Here is a 23773-nt window from a genome sequence, read left to right as displayed (position 1 = left end):
AAATCAAGTTATGAAAATGGCTATTATTCGCATCAAACTTTACTTAGACTTAGCCTTAGAGAGCTTACAAAGATGTCTTGAGAGTTACTTGAAGGCTGTTGACGTCTTATCTTGAGCTGCAACAAATTGTCGCAGTTCCACAATAGGAGTCGATGACCTTCTTTACCTTCAAGACGTCTTCCCTAAGCTCTCTACGGCAAGTCAAAGCAAAGTTTGAGGAAAATAATAGCAATTTATCTATACTTCGGAGGCATAAGTAATTAGGAGATAATACTACCCAGGGACCAAAAGAAAAATATTGTTACATAAGGTAATCACTGAATTACGAAATGACATGAAATTACTATAAAACAAAATTTGCCTTAATTCGGGCAATTTTTCTTACCAATTAATTGTATAAAAATAAACACGAAATGAATTAAATGCAAACTTATAAATTTGTTTCAATCACATGTAAGCAAGACAAATTAATAAATGATAAGAGCACACAGACCTTACGTGATTATCTGAATGTGACCAGAAGCAATGTTCAGGTTCCATATTACTTTGTGTGCTTCCAACTATCCTCAAAATACAGTATAATACTGAAGGCCTCAACATTACAGCCAGATAAACACATCGAGAACAACTATGAAGAAATATTATAAGAAAAATCAAATTTCCTACCTATATGAATTAATCGTATGGAAACGCTATACTGTATTCGGCTACGCACTAATTACTCCGACAAGCACGCAAATGATTAATACATATAATAAAAGTAATGATAAAGAAGTGAAATACTGATCACAATGAATTAAGTATGAACTGAATCCTTAATAGAATTAATACAATCAAGTATAACAGCAAAAATAAAATAATTCATCTGTGCTATATTGCCTGCTTGAAATTAAATAGATCCAGTGCAGATATTACTTTAACTCTATATACAGTATACGAATATTTCATTACTAATTCTCATTCAAACCATCACAGCAAATCAAATTCCTGTGTACAATCAGTCAATTGTAATTCACAAACACTGTATCTTAGTTCATACTTCCACTTTACACATTGGATTTCTTGGTGTTCTGCTCTCCGTAAGTAATGTTACCATACCCAGTATAAAAAGAAAAATTTGAGCTTGAGGTTTCTTTGATGACACCTAAGAGCACATAAGGCCTAGTCCGTGGTGTACATTTCCATGCCTCTTGGTAGTGATCATGGAGACATAAACACTCCCTCGGTGTTTTCATTAACCAACGCTTTTCCACTCAATACTGCTGCTGTGGCAGAGAAAAATGAAGGGCTTCTTGGAAGTAAACTCCAAGTATTCCATGGTGAAAGAGGGGCTGTAGGTCCACAATTACAATGTTTGGTTTCGTAAATAGGGCTTTTAGAGACATCAGAGATGATGGGGATACTTTTTGCTGGTGAACTAAATATGTTCATTTTCAAAACAGCTTGAAGGGGAGAATTATCCGAATCAGTTAATAATTCTTTCTTAACATAAGGTGAACAGGGATAAGCATGCTTCTGAAAATTATTGTCGAGTTGTTGGGGACAAGCACTAGACATACTTGAGTCTTTCACTATTGACTCTACGATCTTTGGAGACATGCTGCCAGAATCAGTACATTTCTGGTGAGACCACATGGGATCCAAAATATCATAATGGAAACTTGAGCCAATCTTGTAATCGCCGTAATTTTTGCATGAAGCCAGTGTAAGGTATGGTGAGGACAAGCATTTCTGATTATTGTTTATATTTTCCAAGTAAATGTCATGCACTCTTTTAAAATGTGTTGAGCTTTTAACATTGGTCCTGCGAGAATGGTTACTGTAGATCTCTACTGTTTTAATGTTGCTGCGTCTACTGGCACCTATGTCTTCTGTTGCAACATGAATCTTATCTGGCAGCGTGTGTGAGTGTCGTGCCGAGGCCACTACTTGTGAGGTTGAAGGCTTGCTCACTTTATCCACCTCATTCTGGGTAACAACACCATGACCTGACACAAGACGGTCCTTATTTTGCAGCCTCCTTATCCATCCACTTCTGTCATATTCTACATTATCATTATAATAGTTATGAGTCTTGTGAGGTTTTTTCCATTGACGATGTCGTTTAGAGAGTTCATATAACTTTTTTAAATTCTCAAACTGCTTATACTTCCTCCTAGCTTCACTGATACCAGTCTTGTGGTCCTTATAGTTCTGTGAGGTTGGTAAATTTTGTGTCCAACAGCCTAAATCTGTTCTTGCAGGTGTTGTGGAGTATTTGGAGGAATGGCAGCAGTCGCCCCCGTTTACTTCACGATCAGCCTGGGATTAAAACATATGCATACGTGAATTCCTATTAAAATTAAATAACATAAACTATTTTTACATATAAAAAATTACATTTAGGATGAGGGAAGAGTGTTCTCTGAGTGACCTGTGTGTGAAGAGAAGTGGGGGAAAGGGAAGGGTTACACAATCTCTCAAATTATCAAAATTAAAATGCGATACAATTACCCAAATGCACACGGGTGCACCAGTTAGTTTTAGTTTAGTTCATTTATTATGCACCCCATACCCATCTTGTGGGCGGTAGTGGAAAGGGTTACAGAGGCACATAATGGGCTCAGGGACCCAACCGCGATCTTTTGCTCTCTTTCCTTCGCGACGTAGTTAGGTGCTGGTCAGGGCAGGTGTCGAACTTTATTTTTTATTTATATATACAAGAGTTCTTACATTATTGCACAGCCACTAGCACGCGTAGCATTTCGGGCAGGTCCTTAATCCTGTTCCCTGGTGTGAGGGGATGGAATTTTCCAGCTAACTTTTTCTTGAGATTATCTTGAGATGATTTCGGGGCTTTAGTGTCCCCGCGGCCCGGTCCTCGACCAGGCCTCCACTCCCAGGAAGCAGCCCGTGACAGCTGACTAACACCCAGGTACCTATTTTACTGTTAGGTAACAGGGGCATAGGGTGAAACAAACTCTGCCCATTGTTTCTCGCAGGCGCCTGGGATCGAACCCAGGATCACAAGTCCAGCGTGCTGTCTGCTCGGCCGACCGGCTCCTTTTAGACTGTGGGAGTGCTTAAACCGTTACTGTGCACTGAGACACGTGGCACAGTCATGCACTCTTTTCTAGATTCCGTAATTCTTCCACGAAACATTTCTTGCTTGGAGTCTATGGGTAGCCTAGCTCCAGACCATTCCATTAAGACTACAGGGGCCACTGTAGCGCATCTGTGAGCAGAGTTACAGACATTGGCATGATTTACGTGAGAATTGTGTAGTCAGTCACGGGAGACATCTCCCGTCCCGCAGGGTGCAGTCGCACCTCCACACATCTCCAGTATCATCTCTTGATACTGGTAATGGCTCAAAAGGGCCACCACTTACGGGCTATTCATGCCCGTGCCACTTCTTGGGTGGCTTAATCTTAATCAATCATCAATCTGTAGTCAGCGGGAAGGAAAACGGGGAGGGCTTGCGGACAGGATCCAACGGTCTCCCTCGCTGCCTCCGTGAAGCGGCCGGGTGACATCACGTCACCCAGGCATCACGTGACCAAAGGTCGTAGCGGCACCAGAGACCTTTGGCGCGCTACGCTGGGGACACAGGACACAGAGGGGACTAGCATGCTCAGTCCCGCCTCGCCCTCGCCAAGCTATTCTGATCCCCGCGTTGTCTTGAGTAGAAGTGTGTAAGATTGTGCCTGTCGGCCAGCAGCCAATCTCCATCACCATGGCGTTACCATCCATCTCTTCCAATACACATATTATGCAACAATGTCGAGCTCTTCTTGATATCTTTAATGAAGGCCTGCTTCAGGATTCGACCCAGATTCATAGCTGCACACACATCAAATTAAATTTGGTGTGAGAACTCATGAGTTACCCTTACAATTGCAGTTAGCACTGAAGGAACTCAACGACCTAGTGGATTAGGATTTCCATCGTTGGAACCGTGGCGTTTGCTCTCGCATATCTACATATTGTCAGCCTTAGAGTACAAGCTGCTACTGACACTTAACATATTGGCTAATCAGTACTTTCTGGCTGAGGATATATTAATATTCAATCAATTACTTTCTTTAAAAGGACAAGTAAAGAAAATTTTCACACCTGGAATACGATCTCGCCAAATCGTTTAACAACCAGGTACCCATTTTACTGTCGGGTTAAACAGAGGCTACAGTTAAGGATTTGCACCGAGTAAATCCAACGAACCCAGGACAAAGAGCTCGCAAAATGCTAGGCGAGTGTGTTAACCACTACACCATGGGGAACTGCCCTTCTTCCTTCTCTAAGTTAAGTAGCTCTATTTTGTAATGTGTCACCCTTCTCTTTTGAGAATAGTTTTATGTATGTTACCCCCTAGCTGGAAGCTGGGGATCCTGTAAGTTGGAACCCAGTCACTAGCAAGTAGAGCGCATATTTTGCAAGTCTCACGTTAAGTTTTGAAGGTTCTCCTTAATGGAGCCCCTAGGTGTGCTACTAGCTTGCTGGTGTGTACATCTCGTCTCCTGCCTGTGTGGAGTCTGAGATGTAACGTAAAGTAGGATAAGAACATAAGAACAAAGGTAACTGCAGAAAGCCTATTGGCCCATACGAGGCAGCTCCTATCTATAACCACCCAATCCTAAGGATGTGGTAGAGCATGTGATGCTACTTGGAGGTTTTCAGTAATTATTAAATAGAGTATGTCTTAACTGGAGTTTACCTCCTCCCTCGCCTGGAGTAAGGCAGTCATCAGCTAGACAACAGTCTTTTTATGTTGACTTGTGGAATTAATTCCTAGCGGGGCCGAGCCTAGTTTAACTCCTCTATGTGTTATTCTCAGTTAACATTATTATACGGTTCATAAACAACCCTTGTAATAATTATGACATCACATGTTAACATGCAGTATCTTGATGGATCCAAGAACACGTTTATAAACTAACCTTTGAAGTTAATTCAAACATTACAAAATCCCGACTATATAAATAAATAAATAAATAAATAAATAAATAAATAAATAAATAAATAAATAAATGTTTATATAGGTAAGGTACATACAAGAGATTTTACAAAGTTTGTTGGATTAATAGATAGAGCTAGTACATACAATGCCTAAAGCCACTATTACGCAAAGCGTTTCGGGCAGGAAAAACATTAATGACTAAAACTTAATACTAATTGGGTATAAAGAATAAGATGTGTTGAGAACAAATAAAAAAGAGGTAAAAGAGGGGGGGAACATGGCTGAAAATGCAGCACAAATACAATTACAAATTATTACAGACAATTACATTCAAACAGCGTTGTTTTGAAAAAAAAAATGTATGTTAAAATGACCTCAATATTAAGAGTCACTTTGTAAAAAAGAAGAAAATGACCCCAATATTAAGAGTCACTTTGTAAAAAAGAAGAAAATGACTGTAATATTAAGAATCATTCTGTAAAAAAAGAAGAAATGACTGCAAATATTAAGAATCACTTTGTAAAAAAGACGAAAATGACTGTAATATTAAGAATAATTTAGGAAAAAATAATAAATGACTGCAATAATAAGACTCATTGTGTACAAAATACGAGAATAACCCATCTCACTACTGCAACACATGTACAACTACGACATTTACCTGTGTGTGTTGCAAGACTGACAATCGCCTATTGTCTTGCTGCAGTTTTTGTTCCTGTTGATGACTGTGTTTTAACTGTTGCTTTTGTAGCAGTTCTAAGCGTTGGGGCTGGCAGCTGCTTTCTGCCCATCTTTCACCAAACAGTTGTATTATTTTATTGTAACTCTTGTCTTCTGCAAAACAGACAAACGCTATATCAGATACAATGTACAGTTACTCTGTAGTAACTAAGTGATTGTAACCTATCCAGAGTAAGTGTCTCTATTCTGGATAGGTTAAGTGTCTCTAACATTCTTAAACCTATATTATTTGTTGATGATACTACTCTCATCTACTCAGACCCCAACCCACACATATTAAATAATTTTGTGAATAATTAACTAAAAAAAGTCAACTTATGGATGTCAACCAAGAAACTCACACTAAACATAGAAAAGACCTACTACATCTTATTTGGAAGCTAGACAAGAGACTCAACTTCAGCACCCACATACAAAAATAACCAAGAAAGTCTCAAAAACGGTTGGTATACTCTCTAAAATCAGATATTATGTTCCAAACTCTGCTCTCCTCTTACTATATTACGCGCTAATCTATCCCTATCTTGCATATGGTATCTGTGCACGGGGTACAACCACTGCAAACCACCTCAAGCCCATCATCACCCAGCAAAAATCTGCTATCAGGACACTAACAAACTCTGCTTTCATACAACACTCATTCCCCCCCCCCTCCTTCCTGTTTAAATCCCTAAACATGCTAATCATAAACTCCCTCCTCACATTCTCGTGTGTCAACTACATTTACAAAGCCCTGTTCTTAAATGCAAACCCTGTTCTGAAACTCTCCCTGGAGAGTTGTAATAGAACCCATAATCACCACACCAGAAATAAATATCTCCTTGATATCCCCAGAGTCAAACTTAATCTGTGTAAACACTATGCAAATAAAGGGACCTAGTCTATGGATTGAAAAGCTGTCCAACCTTTGCCTTATTCAAAAATAAAACCCAAAAATACCTAATTTCATCTTCATAGTTTCCTACCTAGTTCTTTAAACTCGCACTGTATCTAGTGCTACTCAATCCCCCAATATATGCACCTGAGCAACACAACTTCACCGTTGTAATTATTGCTATCATCTTATATCATTGTTGTTATAATGAACGCATATTTTACCGCATTATACCTTGAAATAATCCTCAAATTATGCTACAATGTACCTGTTGATAACCCTCAAATTTTACTTTAATGTACCTACTAATCTTTGTAGGATTTTTTTACAATGCACCTTTTAACATTTTATCTTCACTTTTGCTAGAAATCACCTACTTACAATTATGTGTTAGATTAAGGACCTGCCCGAAATGCAATGCGTGTTAGTAGCTTTACAAGAATGTAAAAACATCAATACTATGTACTCTCATAAACCCAATGTACCTTCTTGTATATAGGTGGATAAGGAAATAAAAACCAAATGATGTCTGCTCAACAGAGAAGCTAAAGTCAAATTTCAAAGTAAAATATCCTCTTCAAAGAGGCTGGAAAATGGGACTCCGCAGGGAGGAATACTAAGCCCCTTCCTCTTCACCTGTCTCATGCTACATTCATGAAGCTCAAGTGCAGGCGATGAGTCACAATAACGTGGCTAAAGTATGTTGACCAGACCACACACTAGAAGGTGAAGGGACGACGACGTTTCGGTCCGTCCTGGACCATTCTCAAGTCAATTGTGAAAGTTCAAGTTACCAAAAGCCGAACTACTTAACTATACAGACGAGTGTGTGGTCATTATCAATGGTGATATTGATAATGTGACACTGGTGATATTGATAATGTGACACTGGTGATATTGATAATGTGACAATGGTGATATTGATAATGTGACACTGGTGATATTGATAATGTGACACTGGTGATATTGATAATGTGACAATGGTGATATTGATAATGTGACACTGGTGATATTGATAATGTGACACTGGTGATATTGATAATGTGACACTGGTGATATTGATAATGTGACACTGGTGATATTGATAATGTGACACTGGTGATATTGATAATGTGACACTGGTGATATTGATAATGTGACACTGGTGATATTGATAATGTGACACTGGTGATATTGATAATGTGACACTGGTGATATTGATAATGTGACAATGGTGATATTGATAATGTGACACTGGTGATATTGATAATGTGACACTGGTGATATTGATAATGTGACAATGGTGATATTGATAATGTGACACTGGTGATATTGATAATGTGACACTGGTGATATTGATAATGTGACACTGGTGATATTGATAATGTGACACTGGTGATATTATTAAGCACATCATATACAAATTATGTGCCACTGTAACCCTTTCCACTACCGCCCACAGGATGGGTATGGGGTGCATAGTAAATGAACTAAACTAACACTACCACTTTCTAGTGCGAGAGCTTTTTGGCCTTAGGTAAAGGCTACTACATGACTACACTCTCCACAGCTGTCGCCCACTGCATGGAGTGTGGGGATGCGGGATTATTATGTAACGGGCTCATCACAGAGTTACCTCATTTAGCTGTGTCACTAACCCTAGTGGCCCTCGTCGGACAGAAAGCCGGCGGATTGTCGAAGTTCCCCCCCCCCATTTGCCTTGATAAATTGATTAAATGTAAATTGATCTGCTGAAAGACTGTCGTGGGCCAGTTCTTAAGCCCCTTGTGCTCTAATAGATTATTAATATAAATACATTAAGCTATATAACTAGCTGAACAATACTGTTACTTGTTTAACTAAATGAATTCTGGGGTTGAGCTCCTGAGTCTCTAACTTTTCCACTACTGCCCACGGGATAGCTTTGGCTGCATAATAAATTAACAAAATATAAACAGTCAACCTGGCAGATGACACCTATATTTATTTATTTATTTATATGGTACATTGGTTTATTATTAGATACAACATTGGGGCTACATGCCCAAAGGAACTAATCAGACATAACTCTCAAACTCAGCTTGCTGCTAAATTAAGTATCCTTGAACATATAAACACTCCACAAACAGAAAGCTATCCAACACCTTTATCTTCTACCAAAGATTCACAAACCACCGAACGAGATGACAGGAACGTGGCAGGGGAGACCAGTGCTGAGCGGCTGCCGGGCACCTACCAGACCGGTGCACTGGATATAAACAGCCTTCCTCAACCCCCTTCTACGACTCCTACCGAAACGCCTTAAAGATACAACAGACTTCCTGAACAAGATAGCCAGCATGAGAAATCCAGTTCCAAGCGGAGCCTGACTTTTCTCATTGGACGTGCATCGCTCTACCCGAGCATACCACAGAGAGAGGCAGCCAAAGTGGTAGCAACCTTCTTTGATGAAAACAAACACAAAATTACACAGCAACTACGAGAAGCGGGAGTATGGAGGCCGCCTCGCAGGCAATTATTGGAGGAAGCAATACTCCATGTAATGAGGGATACCCTCGTTCAATTCGATGGTAAGGCATATAGACAGACGAAGAGCACTGCCATAGGAGCGTCCAGTAGCGTGGCTATTGCTGACATCTTTATGCATGTAGTTTTTGAAAGGAAGAGATCCCACAGAGAAGACGCCCCGGCAGTGTACTACAGATATATAGACGATGTCTTTGGAGTCATGGCAGGCAGACTCCCACGTCTAGAGGGTTTCTTTGCCTGGGCGAACACAGTCCACGGAAATATCAAATTTACTCCAGAACACGACGACACCACAATAAATTTCCTGGACACCACGGTGTACGTGGACGAAACAACCCGACACCTGAACACGAAGGCGTGTTACAAACCTACGAACCTTCGCACATACTTGAAGTTCGACTCATGCCATCCGCTAACCCTAAAGAAATCATTACTGAGCACCACACCAGAAATAAATACAGTTTTGATATTCCTAGAGTACGACTTAATCAAACTAGAAATGCTCTACAAATCAAGGGACCCAGAATGTGGAATGATCTTCCCAACCATGTTAAAGACAGTACCTCTCTCAACCAGTTTAAGATAAAAACGAAGCTATACCTAATACATTCCCTGTAACCTACCTTACCCCTCTATTGTCAACCCATGTCTGTTTTTTGTTTTTTTTTTCAAAACAACGCTGTTTGAATGTAATTTTCTGTAATAATTTGTAATTGTATTTGTGCTGCTTTTTCAACCATGTTCCCCCCTCTTTTACCTCTATTTTTATTTGTTCTCAACACATTTTATTCTTTTTACCCATTAGTTTTAAGCTTTAGTCATTAATGTTTTTCCTGCCGGAAACGCTTTGCGTAATAGTGGCTTTAGGCATTGTATGTACTAGCTCTATCTATTAACCCAACAAACTTTGTAAAATCTCTTTATGTATGTACCTTACCTAAATAAACATTTATTTATTTATTACCCTTCTCCCTAGGATTACGCCTTAAAAGAATAAACAGCAAGGACGAAACCCTCTACCCCCAGCTAGACGACCTATGGGAGATGTTTAGGCATAGAAGTTACCCTGAGGAAACGCTGAACCACGCCCAAGAGAAACTACGTAGAAAGACCAGAGAACAACTTCTCAGGCCCCTGGCCCCACGGTTGGAGGATAGGAGATGGATCCTCCCTACCCTGTTCTTTCCTGGTTTTGCTGGGAAACTAAAACAGAAACTCTCAGACGTATGGACCTGGATGAGGGAGATGTACAGTGACCACCCCTCTTGGGAGAATTTCCCGCAAAATCCACCAATGATTGCGTGGAGGCGAGGTAAGTCCATCAAGGATCACCTCATCCGAGCAGGTTTACAACTCGGCACCCACGACCCAAAGAGGGAGTAGGATATCCATGAAGGAACCCGTCAAAAACCCACCAGCGGAGACCTAACCTGACACAGGAGCCTGCACAACACACCAAGGTAACCAAAGTATGTAGAGTGGTTAGGAAGGGCCTACGTGCAAAGTGTTACGTACTCCTAGCAGAATACGTATATAAATTAAAAATAACTTGTTTTGATTCCATTATATCATTGCCTGTATATGTACACACATTGTGTTTTGGTAAATTATCGTGTGGTGTGGCAGCGTCAGTGGAGACAGGAGCGCGGTTGCTTTATACACGTCTATTACCTGTTAGATTCGGGAAAGCTGGACCTGTTCAGTTGAGAGTTCCAGATGTCACTTTTATTTAGTTTAGATAATTGTTTATTGTCTGCAATTAAACCGGTGGCATTGTACTTATATATTTTGTAAGTAACTATTATCTGTAATTTGCATTCTTGTGTGTTTTGAGAACAAGTGGTTGTTCAATTAGTTTTAAATATTAAAAAGTCCTTAGTTTCCATCCCTCATCCTGGGATGAGGCAGACGGGAGGTGAGAATGTGGGTGGCGACAGAGCGAGAGTTCAGTAGCTGAACGGGACTCGACGGAGTAACATGTGGGAGATAAGTCTGTTTATTTCTTGTTGTGCCATATTTTATTTTACTATATTAGGAGAAGGACAATACCTCTTGTTTGTTGTATAAGTTAACTTGACCATCTGTGTTTTTATATTATACTGTCTTGAATATATATCTATATAATATTTTGTATCTATTCTTCAGTCCTAAAGGAAGATTTTTATTTACGTGCTCATTACTTATCAAGGGGTTATACTGGTGACCCGCTCTTGAGAACAGCAGTTTTCTCGTATCCCTAGACGTAATTAAAGCTTGGCTGCTGTAGGGTCACGAGCCGTAACGAACGATAGGTAACACAAAGCACCTGCACTTACAGGTCTATCACACCAACAGTGAAAAAAGCTTGAAGTTGCCCAAAACAATGCTATGAGAGCCGCAATGGGAGCCCCTATGTGGACCAGGCTTGAAACTCTAAGACTGGAAACGGGTTTGCCCTCTCTTCAAGAAAGAATATCACAAAGAACAGCTACAATTATCAGTAAGATAATTATTTCTTCTGATCCAATCCTAGTACGGCAGGCCTTGGTGGTTGGACTAGGCCAAAACAATGGAAACTCTTAGGCTGCAAAAGCAGGAAATGTCCTAAACAGACTATATTTAAAAAACATGATCCTTGATAGAGAGTGATCAACCACACCCAAATTACACTTCTTCCGCACCGTGGGAAGAGCCTACTTTCAAAATAATAATAATAGAAAGTCTCCCAATGAAAAAGGCTGCCTATGATCCAACAATCCTAAGACGCATAATAGAAAAGCAAATGGATAGCATAGCAGTAGCAGGAGCCACCCACATCTTCACAGAGGGATCGGTGGACACAGAATATGAGAGTGCTGGCGCTGCTCTTTGCACGACCAGCGTTCAGGCATACTGGATGGAGACTGGGAGGACTAGTATCATCAACCCAAACTGAGCTGTTTGCCATACAACAGGCATTCGCATATGTGATTGCACAAAACACTCAAAATGCAATCATACACACAGACTCAAAAGCTGCACTTCAAATATTAGGACAAAAGCAGTAAAAAGATAACGTGGAAATAATTACCACCATTTTGTATCTTGGAGCAGTCGCTAAAGGCAAAGAACATAACCCTAAACTGGATCCCATCCCATGTTGGAATCCCATTAAATGAGAAAGCCTATGAAATTGCAAAATTATAATAATAATAATAATAATAATTTATTTAGGAAAAGTACATACATAGTTGCAGAGTTTCAGTACAAACATTCTGTTAGATTTACAGATAGAGGGAGTACAGTACATACAATACCTAAAGCCACTAGTACGCATAGCGTTTCGGGCAAGGTGAGGTGGGGGAAAAACACTTAGACTAAAACTTAATAGTAATTGAGCTTAAAGTATAAATTGCGTTGAATGAAAAAAAATAATAAAAGATAAAAAAAGGGGGAACATGGTAGAAAATAGCCAATATACAAGTTGGTCAACAAACAGCAATTTTCTTTTTAAATAGTAAGACATGGATAGACATTTAGAAGGAAGGTTACATGGAGTTAATTAGATAGTACTTAGTTTTCATCTTAAACTGGTTGAGAAAGGTACAATCTTTGACATGATTGGGAAGGTCATTCCACATTCTGGATCCCTTGATTTGTAGAGCATTCCTAGTTTGATTAAGTCGTACTCTTGGAATATCAAATAGGTATTTGTTTCTGGTGCCCATGAGTTCTGTTACAACCTTCTAGGAAGCGTTGGCAACTTGTCATCTAGTGATACATAAAACAATTCAACCCAGCCTAGAGAACATAAAAAACATCATCACCAAAAAACTCTCACACCTCAACAAATTCCATCTACACCAGAGAGTAGCTGAAGGTTCGCTCTCTGCAATATGGTATCTTCAGGCAATTAGAAAGGTTAAATATCCCCAAAGGAATCCACAGGGAAATAGCAGTTAGGTTATATAGACTACGTCTAGGTTACAGATGCAACTGGGAGATTGGTGAACCCGGACAGAGAGAGTGCATCTTCTGCCAAACTGTCACGAAAAAGCCATTACTTCACTATCTCCTGGAATGTGATGCAACCAACGACCTTAGAAGAGCTTTAAGAGTCCCTGAATCTTGTAGTGGCCACCCTGAAGCATTCAACTCAGCCACTCTCCTGGTCAACAAAGGTGTCCAGCAGCTGGACACCCTCATAAAGACTGTCAAGCAGTATTCTCTCCCGCGATAACAGTTTGACGATTAAATGCATCCTCAGAATACTAAAAAGAATTACTAAACAAAAAATTGTACCACTTACGGGTTATTCATATCCGTGTCACCTCTTGGATGACTTAATCTTTATCAATCAATCAGGTCACGACCATACACGAGCACCGATCCTGTGCCAGGTAAGTCCACTACGGGCTCACCATAGCCCGTGCTACTTGGAACTTGTTCAGAGTAGCTGAATCTACAAGAACAACAACAGGTCACGACCTCTGTTCACCTCCAGGCGCCGTCCACTTCACAAGCCTAACACCCGCCCGCTCCGGAGACCTTTGCCACAGGCTGTACCTGTTCTCACCGCCACCTACCAGAAATACCCTGAGAGTGTTCCGCCGGAGCCCCAAAGTGGTATGCTGCCGTGGCTGTTGTACCTCAGCTAGTACATAACTGTTCAAGGGGCCAGATTCACGAAGGAGTTACGCAAGTACTTACGAACGTGTGCATCTTTCCTCAATCTTTGACGGCTTTGTTTACAATTATTAAACAGTTAATGAGCGCCGAAGCATCATGAGGCTATTTATAACAATAATAAAAGTTGATTGGCAAGTTTTCATGCTTGTAAACTGTTTAATAAATGTAAACAAAGCCGTCAAAGATTGAGGAAAGATGTACACGTTCGTAAGTACTTGCATAACTGCTTCGTGAATCTGACCCCTGGCTAATGGTACTAAGCATAAAACCAAGAAGGTACGAATGCTAGGAATATGCAAACCGTAAATAACTAAGCGTAAGTCATTATTCATAAATGTACTAAAAGGCACAAGTAAGTCCTACCATTAAACAGAGGAAAATGTAAATGGAAAGATACTATAGCTACACACTATGTGATACTTACCTTCATACTTAGCAATAAATATATACGTGCATTTACTTATGTAATACTTATACCGGCATCTATAGTTATTTCTATGAAACTACTTCTCGGTTGCGTTTATAATACTTATTCATAAATGAAATATTTACAACTATTTATATTTATTATATTTTATAATATAATAATATTTTATAATAATTTATATTTTATTATATAAATATGTATTAAAATCTTTATATATAATAAATAAGTATCCCCCCCACACTAGGTGCGAGTTTTTCTCCCCGAACAGAAAATTAGTAAGACTAGTTGATGTGTCAGCTCATATACGACGAGACTACAAGTATCTAAGTATCGTAAAAGCTGAACTAGTTTGTGATGTGTGTCTATGTATGTATTAACACGATGTACTGAACGGGGTGAGAATAGCTTGAGCTACCTCATCCCTTTGTGTGTATTTTACCTCAATAAACTTATTTCAATTTCAATTTCAATCTCAGATAGTTCAGCTTTTCCGACGATCTACCTCTAATGACATAATTGGGTGGACAAAGAGTAACACACAACATTATATCTTCAACTGTGAAAATTGCGCCGTTTAGATAGATCTGGACTATTTACCAGAGATTACTTGAGGGCCACCATCTTCAGTGGCCTCCTCGAGGCCATAAAGCCGGCGGTTTGTCAAAGGTCCACCCCCTCCCATCATTATTTCTGAAGATTTTTTGAAAATGGATTTTAAATTGAAGTTATGTTATGGCATTTACGGCTTCGACGGGTAGCCAATTCCATGGGTTTATAACCCTATAGTTTAAAAAACATTTTTTGTCATACATTGTGACTTGTTGAGCATGAAGCTGTTGTCCCTTGTCAGCGTTACCTTTGGCCTTTTCAAGTTGTTGTTGTTAATAGATTCAGCTACTCAGAAAAAGTTCCTAGTAGCACGGACTATGGTGAGCCCGTAACTTACCCGGCACAGGAGCGGGGCAAGTAGCACGGGCTATGGTGAGCCCGTACTGGACTTACCTGGCACAGGAGCGGGGCAAGTAGCACGGGCTATGGTGAGCCCGTACTGGACTTACCCGGCACAGGAGCTGGGCTGTAACTGCTGTTGCCTTTTCAAGAAGTGGTCTGGATTAATATACCCCAGTTTGTTCAATATTTAGTCTCGATGAGATAAGCTCTGTCATGTCTGGTTTGTGGTCGTGTTAGTCCTGCCTCAACCGTTCCTGGGAGGAGAGTTCACTTAGTTCCATGATGATTTTTGTTGCTATTTGTTGAACTTTCTCCGAGGCAAATAACTCTTTTTGAGGTCTTTTGATACCTGATCAACCAGGCTGTGACTCATACGTCAGGCTGCGAGCAGCCGCGTCCAACAGCCTGGTTGATCAGTCCAGCAACCAGGAGGCCTGGTCGACGACCGGGCCGCGGGGACGCTAAGCCCCGGAAGCACCTCAAGGTAACCTCAAGGAGGTGAGGTCTATATGCTTTGATACAGTAGTTCAGATGGGACCAACAGAGATTTGTACAGCTAAATAACAACATTTTTTTCTTGAAGTCAAGCTAGATTTTTTTGATTATTTATAAAATTGGGTAAGTTTTTTTTATTGCAGCTCACACTTGTTGTGCAACTTTCAATGACTTAACTCCTAGGTTGTTGACCAGACCACACACTAGAAGTTGAAGGGACGACGACGTTTCGGTCCGTCCTGGACCATTCTCAAGTCAACAATCGACTTGAGAATGGTCCAGGACGGACCGAAACGTCGTCGTCCCTTCACCTTCTAGTGTGTGTCGTCTGGTCAAAAATCCTCTAAATTCTTCAGCATTTAAAACGTTTCGATGAGATCCGCCCTGTCATGTCTGGTTTGCAATGCTGTTGTTAGCCCCGTGACCCTCAACTGTTTCTGGTATGAGTGATTTAGTTCTGGAAAGTTTTTTGTTACCCGGTGTTGAACTTTCTCCAAAAGAAGCAGTCTGAAAATGAACTTTCTCCAATGTCTTTCTGAAAATGGTCTCCATGCTCGGATACAATAATCCAAGCACCAGAGATTTTATACACTTGAATAAATACTTCTTTTCCTTCAAGTCAAAGCTAAGCGAAATTATTCGTAGGGTTTGGTTAGCTTTTTTGTATTTACTGCTGTTCCCACTTGTTGTTCAGTATTGTCAAGTTGATAGTTGTGGCGTGGGTCGTTATGCCTAACATGCAAAGTCTTATATTTTCCGATATTTAAAAGCATTTGCCAGTCTACCGATCATTTGTAGAGTTCATGTAGATGTCTTTGAAAGACTTCAGTATCATTTTCCCTTCCCACTTTACCATAACCTTAGTGTTGTCTGTAAATCTGACGATGTGGTGTGTGTAATATCCTCATCTATGTCACTGATATATGACCGAAAAGGGTTGGCCCCCAAATGGACCCCTGCTCTACCCCACTCGCAACATTTCTGTCAGATTCCTTATCGTTTAGCACGACCCTTTGTTTTAACCTTTGCTTTATTCATTCCAGTATTCTACCATATGTTCCATGCGAATGTAATTTCCTTGCTAGTCTTTCATGTGCTACTTTATCAAAAACGTCAGCAAAGTCCATGTATACTAGATCTACCGGAAATCCAGAAATCCTTTGCCTGAATAGCTGATTACCGTTTCCAAAAATGTGAGCAGGTTTGGAAAGTAGGATTTATTTTTTATAAACCCATGTTGTATTGATTTTACAATATTGTTCATTGTGAGATGTTGAATGATTTCCTCTCTTAGAATTCTCCGTGTATTTGCAAATGTGTGAATTCAAGCTGATCGGATGGTAGTTGACGAACTTTGTGAATTTTTTCCATGACGCTTTCATGTCTTGATCTATTCATTCCCTTCAGGTTGTATTCTTCAATTCCTCTCTCATATTATGATAGCCTCCTCGAAGGAAGTCATCATCTCAGATCTCGATATATATTTTTTTTTTTTTTGAGATATATACAAGAGTTGTTACATTCTTGTAGAGCCACTAGTATGCGTAGCGTTTCGGGCAGGTCCCTGGACCTGCCCGAAACCTGGACCTGGAATACGATCCCCGCCGCGAAGAATCGTTGTTACAACCAAGTACACATTTTACTGTTGAGTTAAACAGAGGCTACAGTTAAGGATTTGCGTCCAGTAAATCCTCCCCGGCCAGGATACGAACCCTTGACAAAGCGCTCGCAGAACGCCAGGCGAGTGTCTTACCACTGCACCACGGAGACTAGTGTAAATAGTTTTCCGTCTTAGGATACAGTGGTAACAACAAGTGTTGAGCTTCTACCTGGAACTGATCATGTCGTCTTTTGATGTTAGGACAAGTATGTTGTTACCTCGAGAGGGCTCCGTCCTCACATGGTACACTAGAAGACTCCTGTGCTACGTCCAGACTCTGTTCTCCTTCCAATTGTAATTAGGAGAACAATTTATATATATTTTCTCGCGTTAAAATCCCCCCATTATATGAGCATGGGGCTTCAGGTGGAGTATATTCCCACTATGTATATTCCCACTATGTATATTCCCACTATCACGCCACCTGCTCTTGTTGGTGTCCCTTTTGAAAGGTTGGTCGTATCCTGCATGACACAATTACCCTTTAATTATGTCTTCTTGTCCTTATACTTCGCTGATCCCAATGATGTCGAGGTTCTCAACCTCGTGTATGCACACCATCTTGAGGTTATCTTGAGATGATTTCGGGGCTTTAGTGTCCCCGCGGCCCGGTCCTCGACCAGGCCTCCACCCCCAGGAAGCAGCCCGTGACAGCTGACTAACATCCAGGTACCTATTTTACTGCTAGGTAACAGGGGCATAGGGTGAAAGAAACTCTGCCCATTGTTTCTCGCCGGCGCCCGGGATTGAACCCGGGACCACAGGATCACAAGCACAGCGTGCTGTCCACTTGGCCGACCGGCTCCCTATATCAAACCATACCGGCCGACCATACATAAAAATTATTTTCTAAACCTCTGGCATTTGTTTATAAGCAATTTAAACTCCCGATATTGCTGCTAGGGGTTGAGATTGTTCCTGGATTCTGCACACTATCATTCTGTACATTGTCTATTTGCTTCTGCGCCTGAACGTGAGCACCACTTTATCATTAACAGTAAAATATCTGAAATTTCTATACTGTATTCACATTTTGCCTTAACAATTAGTTTAGTTAATTTATTATGCACCCCATACCCATCTTGTGGGCGGTAGTGGAAAGGGTTACAGAGGCACATAATGGGCTCAGGGACTGAACCCCACAATTCATTTACCTAAGCAAGTTACAATCTTGATGAGCTAGTTACAAACTTCAATATAAGTCATCACATCAACAATGGGTTCGAGATCGACCTCAAGTACAGGTTCTAAATTATGCAACTGACATATGTGGAGAGCTAGTGTCACAATTGATATGTTTGTCCTGCACACCGCCCCCCATCCAGTGGGCAGCGGTGGATAGGTTACAATCACTCAGTTACTACCTACAGTTAGCAAACTGGGGATATTTGGATAAAATTTCTGGTAGCAGATCATTTTGAATGAAATATTGACACATCGCTGGAACATTGGTTATAGAATTGCCTCTAAATTCATGTATCTTTTCGCACTCCATCACATAGTGACGGAGGGTGTGCGAATAATTTTGTTGACACAGTTTACATTTGGTCAGGTGTACATCAGCAGATAATGAGAATTCCCAGAGATACTTGTAACCGAGTCTAAGCCGAGCAGTAGTAACATCTAGAAGTCTGCTGATTTTATTGGATGAACCATAGATGTGTGGCTCCTCTTGCATGATAGTATGATGATAGATGGAATTACTGGTGTCAATTTCACTTTGCCTCAGATCTACAAGATCTTGTTGAAGATCTTGGTATACTATCAGATAAAGGAAACTATGTACATAAACAAATTATAAGAAATGTATAATTATAGTAAATTCAAGTCACTGCATTACTTACATTACTCAATAATAAATATGCATATCAATTATTAAAGCAAGCAATTAGAGTACAAACATTTCCTTATTGGCATATTTAGTATATCGCCAATAATAATTTGTTGTGTTACCATCAATGACATTCTCAGTGCACATAGTGGTAATTGTAACCGTGTCAAACAGTGACAGGTTTTGATTGTTGCCGCCGAAGGCGGCTAGTTTATTGTGCACCTCATACCCATCCTGTGAGCGGTAGTGCAAAAGCATTACAGAGGGCACAAAAGGTCTTTATCAGACCTCATCTTAGATTATTACATAAACAATTTCATCTATCCTTCACACCTTATAGATTCAATGTCAGCTAGTTACAGAGAAAGTGCTATTACAAGAGCTACATATTTACAGTAAGTCATCATACATTAATGGTAGATCTTGTCGTTAATACATAATAGTTTGGCCAATGGGGATATTACAGAGTCATAGGGGAGCTTCTATTTATTATTAGTCCTCACAATACACTACTTGTTTCTGAATCTCATATGTCGTTCATCTACTGGAAGCAAAATGTGGGTACAGTGCAAGGATTTCAGGTACAGTGACAGGGTTCTCACAAAGTCGGGGCGACATAATAAACTACCACACACGACGAGTCTCAGGTTGTTACAAGTTTGGGTTATCTTTGTGTACAGCTCCTCCAACTGTACTGCCAGTAACCATTGGTAAACCATCGCGCCAAACTTATTATAATTTTTCAATCAGTACCGGTAGCAAACAGGAAGTGTTTTTAATGTATTAAATGTGATGTGGATCTCTGTATCCCATATGCAGGGTTTTGCAGTTTTCTATACTAAGAAGCATTTTCTAATATTTTGACCATTAGTGAAGGTTGTGCAAGCCATTTTGTAATAACGTAATATGCCATTGATATATGGCATATATGGCATACATATGGCATTGTATGTGCTTTTACGCAGTTTTAGACTTTGTCATTGACGTAAATTAAGAACAAGATTAGCTCAAACACGGATCCTAGCGTGCTCCATTCAAACACTGATGACTTACACATGTGCACTTGTAGGTAGTGTATTTACTTGATGCACAAATGGGAGCTACAGTAACAACAATGGTAACCAAACCCTTAGGAATAGTCAAACGAATCTTTGACTTTAAGGAAATTTGCATAAATTTAAGGAAAGGTATAAATCTGTGGTGTGCCCCCATCTTGGATTACTGTAGCCAAGGATGGAGATGACCTCATCTTCAGAAACACAGTGCAGCCTCGGAGAAAGGTCAACACCAGGCAACACAAATTATTCCCGAGCTAAGTCCACTCTCATACCAGCAACGGTTGAGGGCCATAAGGCTAATACTAAACCAGGCATGACAGGGCGGATCTCACAGAAACTTTGTAAATACTGAACAATTTGGAGGATATTGATCCAGACAACACATTCAAAAGGTCAGATGTAACAAAATCCAAGGAAACGCCTACCCTCACAAGTCATAAATGTCAAAATACTGTACTGCTGAATTTTAAAATCCAGCTTGAAAAAATTATCAGCACAAATAGCACAAATAGCACAAATAGGGGAACCTGAGACAAGCCACCGGCTTCCTGTCCTAATCGAGGCCACTAGAGTATTAATGGTCCTCAGGTAAATCAGACATTCTAGGTAATGTATGTAAAGTTGAGTAATGTGTGTGTTGAGTATTAAGGTGTACACCGATGGGTGAGATGAATTACTTTCATTCTTTTTACTGGTAAGGTAGTTACTCTACCTGCAAACTTACCAGTTAATACATATGGTCAAGTGCCTACACTGTATTTTATGCTATATATATATATATATATATATATATATATATATATATATATATATATATATATATATATATATATATATATATATATATATATATATATATATATATATTGCCTCAAGAATTTGTAATCTTCTTGCATCTTGGGTATTGTCTATTATGCAGGTATTTTTGTTCAACATTTCTCTTGTTAGAGTAATGTCATGGGCTTGTCTCATGTGATTCCTAGGGGCACCAGATTGAAGATAACCATCTTCAATCTGGTGCCCCTAGGAATCACATGAGACAAGCCCATGACATTACTCTAACAAGAGAAATGTTGAACAAAAATACCTGCATATATATATATATATACATATATATATATATATATATATATATATATATATATATATATATATATATATATATATATATATATATATATATATATATATATATATATATTGGGTTTATGAGAGTACATAGCATTGATGATTCTACATTCTTGCAAGGTCACTAACACGCAAGGAAAATTATTAGTGGTGCTACATTAACCTGTAAGTTTACTCTAACCTCAGTACAGATGTGCCTTCCAAGAATACTTTACAATATAATAGTGAAGTGGTAATGTATATAAGCGGTCAATTCTAGAGTCAATATATATAGTGGTAGATTAGTAAAGTACCAACCTGGACACTGTTGACCAAGGACAGCCACGCCCACCTTGAGCCACTGCAGGTAGAGGAAGGCGTGCTGCGCCACGCTGAAATAAGCATTTATGAACAACTGTACTTGGAATTAAGGTTATTGCAAGTGTAGTTACTGGATGAGAGCTACGCTCGTGGTGTCCCGTCTTCCCAGTACTCTTTGTCATATAACGCCAAATGTCGAGTACACAATGTGTCAACTTTGTGAAAGAGAAAACATGCACTCTCTTGAACATTATATTGTAGAATGTCCCATATTGACTGACTTTCGCCCTCCTGGGCTAAGGTATGCTGAACTCTGTAATTACTATATGAGTACTGGAACACTTGATGATATATTGGACTTGTATCCAAGATTGACCATGTAATATATCAATCATACAATGTATATATATGATGTAATTATATAACCTGAGCTTGTAAAAGCACCTTCATCACCTTCAGTGATTAAGTGCTTATTTGCACACTAGTTTCTTTATCCGCTATCTCACCCTGTCAGAGTAAATGAGACAAATGTATGTGAATGCATGTGTGTGTGTATATACTCACCTAATTGTACTCACCTAATTGTGCTTGCGGGGGTTGAGTTTTGGCTCTTTGGTCCCGCCTCTCAACTGTCAATCAACTGGTGTACAGATTCCTGAGCCTACTGGGCTCTATCATATCTACATTTGAAACTGTGTATGGAGTCAGCCTCCACCACATCACTTCCTAGTGCATTCCATTTATTAACTACTCTGACACTGAAAAAATTCTTTCTAACGTCTCTGTGGCTCATCTGGGTACTAAGTTTCCACCTGTGTCCCCTTGTTCGTGTCCCACCCGTGCTGAAGAGTTTGTCTTTGTCCACCCTGTCAATTCCCCTGAGAATTTTGTAGGTGGTTATCATGTCTCCCCTTACTCTTCTGTTTTCCAGGGATGTGAGGTTCAGCTCCTTTAGCCTTTCCTCGTAGCTCAATCCTCTCAGTTCCGGGACGAGCCTGGTGGCATACCGCTGAATCTTCTCTAACTTTGTCTTGTGTTTAACTAGGTATGGACTCCAGGCTGGAGCTGCATACTCCAGGATTGGTCTTACATAAGTGGTATACAGGGTTCTGAAAGATTCCTTACACAAGTTTCTGAAGGCAGTTCTTATGTTGGCCAGTCTAGCATATGCCGCTGATGGTATTCTTTTGATGTGGGCCTCTGGGGACAGGTTCGGTGTTATATCAACCCCCAGATCCTTCTCTCTATTTGACTCTTGCAGGATTTCCCCTCCCAGATGATACCTTGTGTTCAGCCTCCTGCTCCCTTCGCCTAATTTCATCACCTTACACTTTCCCGAGTTGAACTTTAGCAGCCATTTTCTAGACCATTCCTCCAGTTTATCCAGGTCATCCTGTAGTCTCTGTCTATCTTCATCCGTCTTGATTCTTCTCATAATTTTTGCATCATCAGCAAACATCGAGAGGAATGAGTCTATACCCTCTGGAAGATCGTTCACATATATTAGAAACAGGATGGGTCCAAGTACTGAGCCCTGTGGGACTCCGCTGGTGACATCTCGCCACTCTGATGTCTCCCCCCTCACCGTTACTCGCTGTTTCCTGTTGCTTAAGTACTCCCTTATCCACTGGAGCACCTTCCCTTTTACTCCTGCCTGTTGCTCCAACTTTTTTAACAGCCTTTTATGGGGTACTGTGTCAAAGGCTTTTTGGCAATCCAGGAAAATGCAGTCGGCCCACCCTTCTCTTTCTTGCCTAATTTTCGTTGCCTGGTCACAAAATTCTATTAAACCTGTGAGGCACGATTTACCATCTCTGAACTGATGTTGATGGTGCGTTACAAAGTTATTTCCCTCCAGATGCTCTACGAGCCTTTTCCTCACGATCTTCTCCAGCACCTTGCTGGAGAATATGTATGTATATGTGTGTGTGTGTATGTATATGTATGGGTATAAAGTATATTTGGAAGCTGATCAGAATTACATTTCACCTTTGTGAATGTACATTAATGACACTATGTAAAAGACACATCTAACACTTTATGTAGGACATACGTAAATCTGTGTATCTATGTATTTACGTATGTAGGTTAGCTTAGCATTTTAAAAGCACCGAATCACCTTCTGTGGTTGAGTGTTCAATAAACCCTTGAACTATATGTTTAACACTTCTCTAACCCTGTCCATGGAGGACAGAAGAAAATGTATATATGCTGGTT

General features: G+C 40.0%; 1 protein-coding gene across 2 annotated transcripts in view; it reads right to left on the bottom strand.

Moving 5' to 3' along the window:
• Positions 1-109: 109 nt before the first annotated feature.
• LOC123762840 (uncharacterized) overlaps positions 110-23773 on the bottom strand; it is a 36927-nt gene continuing 13263 nt past the window's right edge. For both annotated transcript variants that reach the window (XM_045749604.2, XM_069332292.1), the window contains exons 3-5: positions 21554-21627; positions 5598-5770; positions 110-2301 (exon numbers count right to left, since the gene is read on the bottom strand). In XM_045749604.2, the coding sequence (XP_045605560.2) occupies positions 1201-2301; positions 5598-5770; positions 21554-21627 (1348 nt within the window). In that variant the 3' untranslated portion in view covers positions 110-1200. The remainder of the gene's footprint in view (positions 2302-5597; positions 5771-21553; positions 21628-23773) is intronic.

Source organism: Procambarus clarkii, chromosome 27 (assembly GCF_040958095.1).
Source record: "Procambarus clarkii isolate CNS0578487 chromosome 27, FALCON_Pclarkii_2.0, whole genome shotgun sequence".
Classification (NCBI taxonomy): domain Eukaryota; kingdom Metazoa; phylum Arthropoda; class Malacostraca; order Decapoda; family Cambaridae; genus Procambarus; species Procambarus clarkii.
The sequence above is the reverse complement of the archived record's forward strand: the minus strand, read 5'-3'. Positions and strand labels throughout refer to the sequence as shown.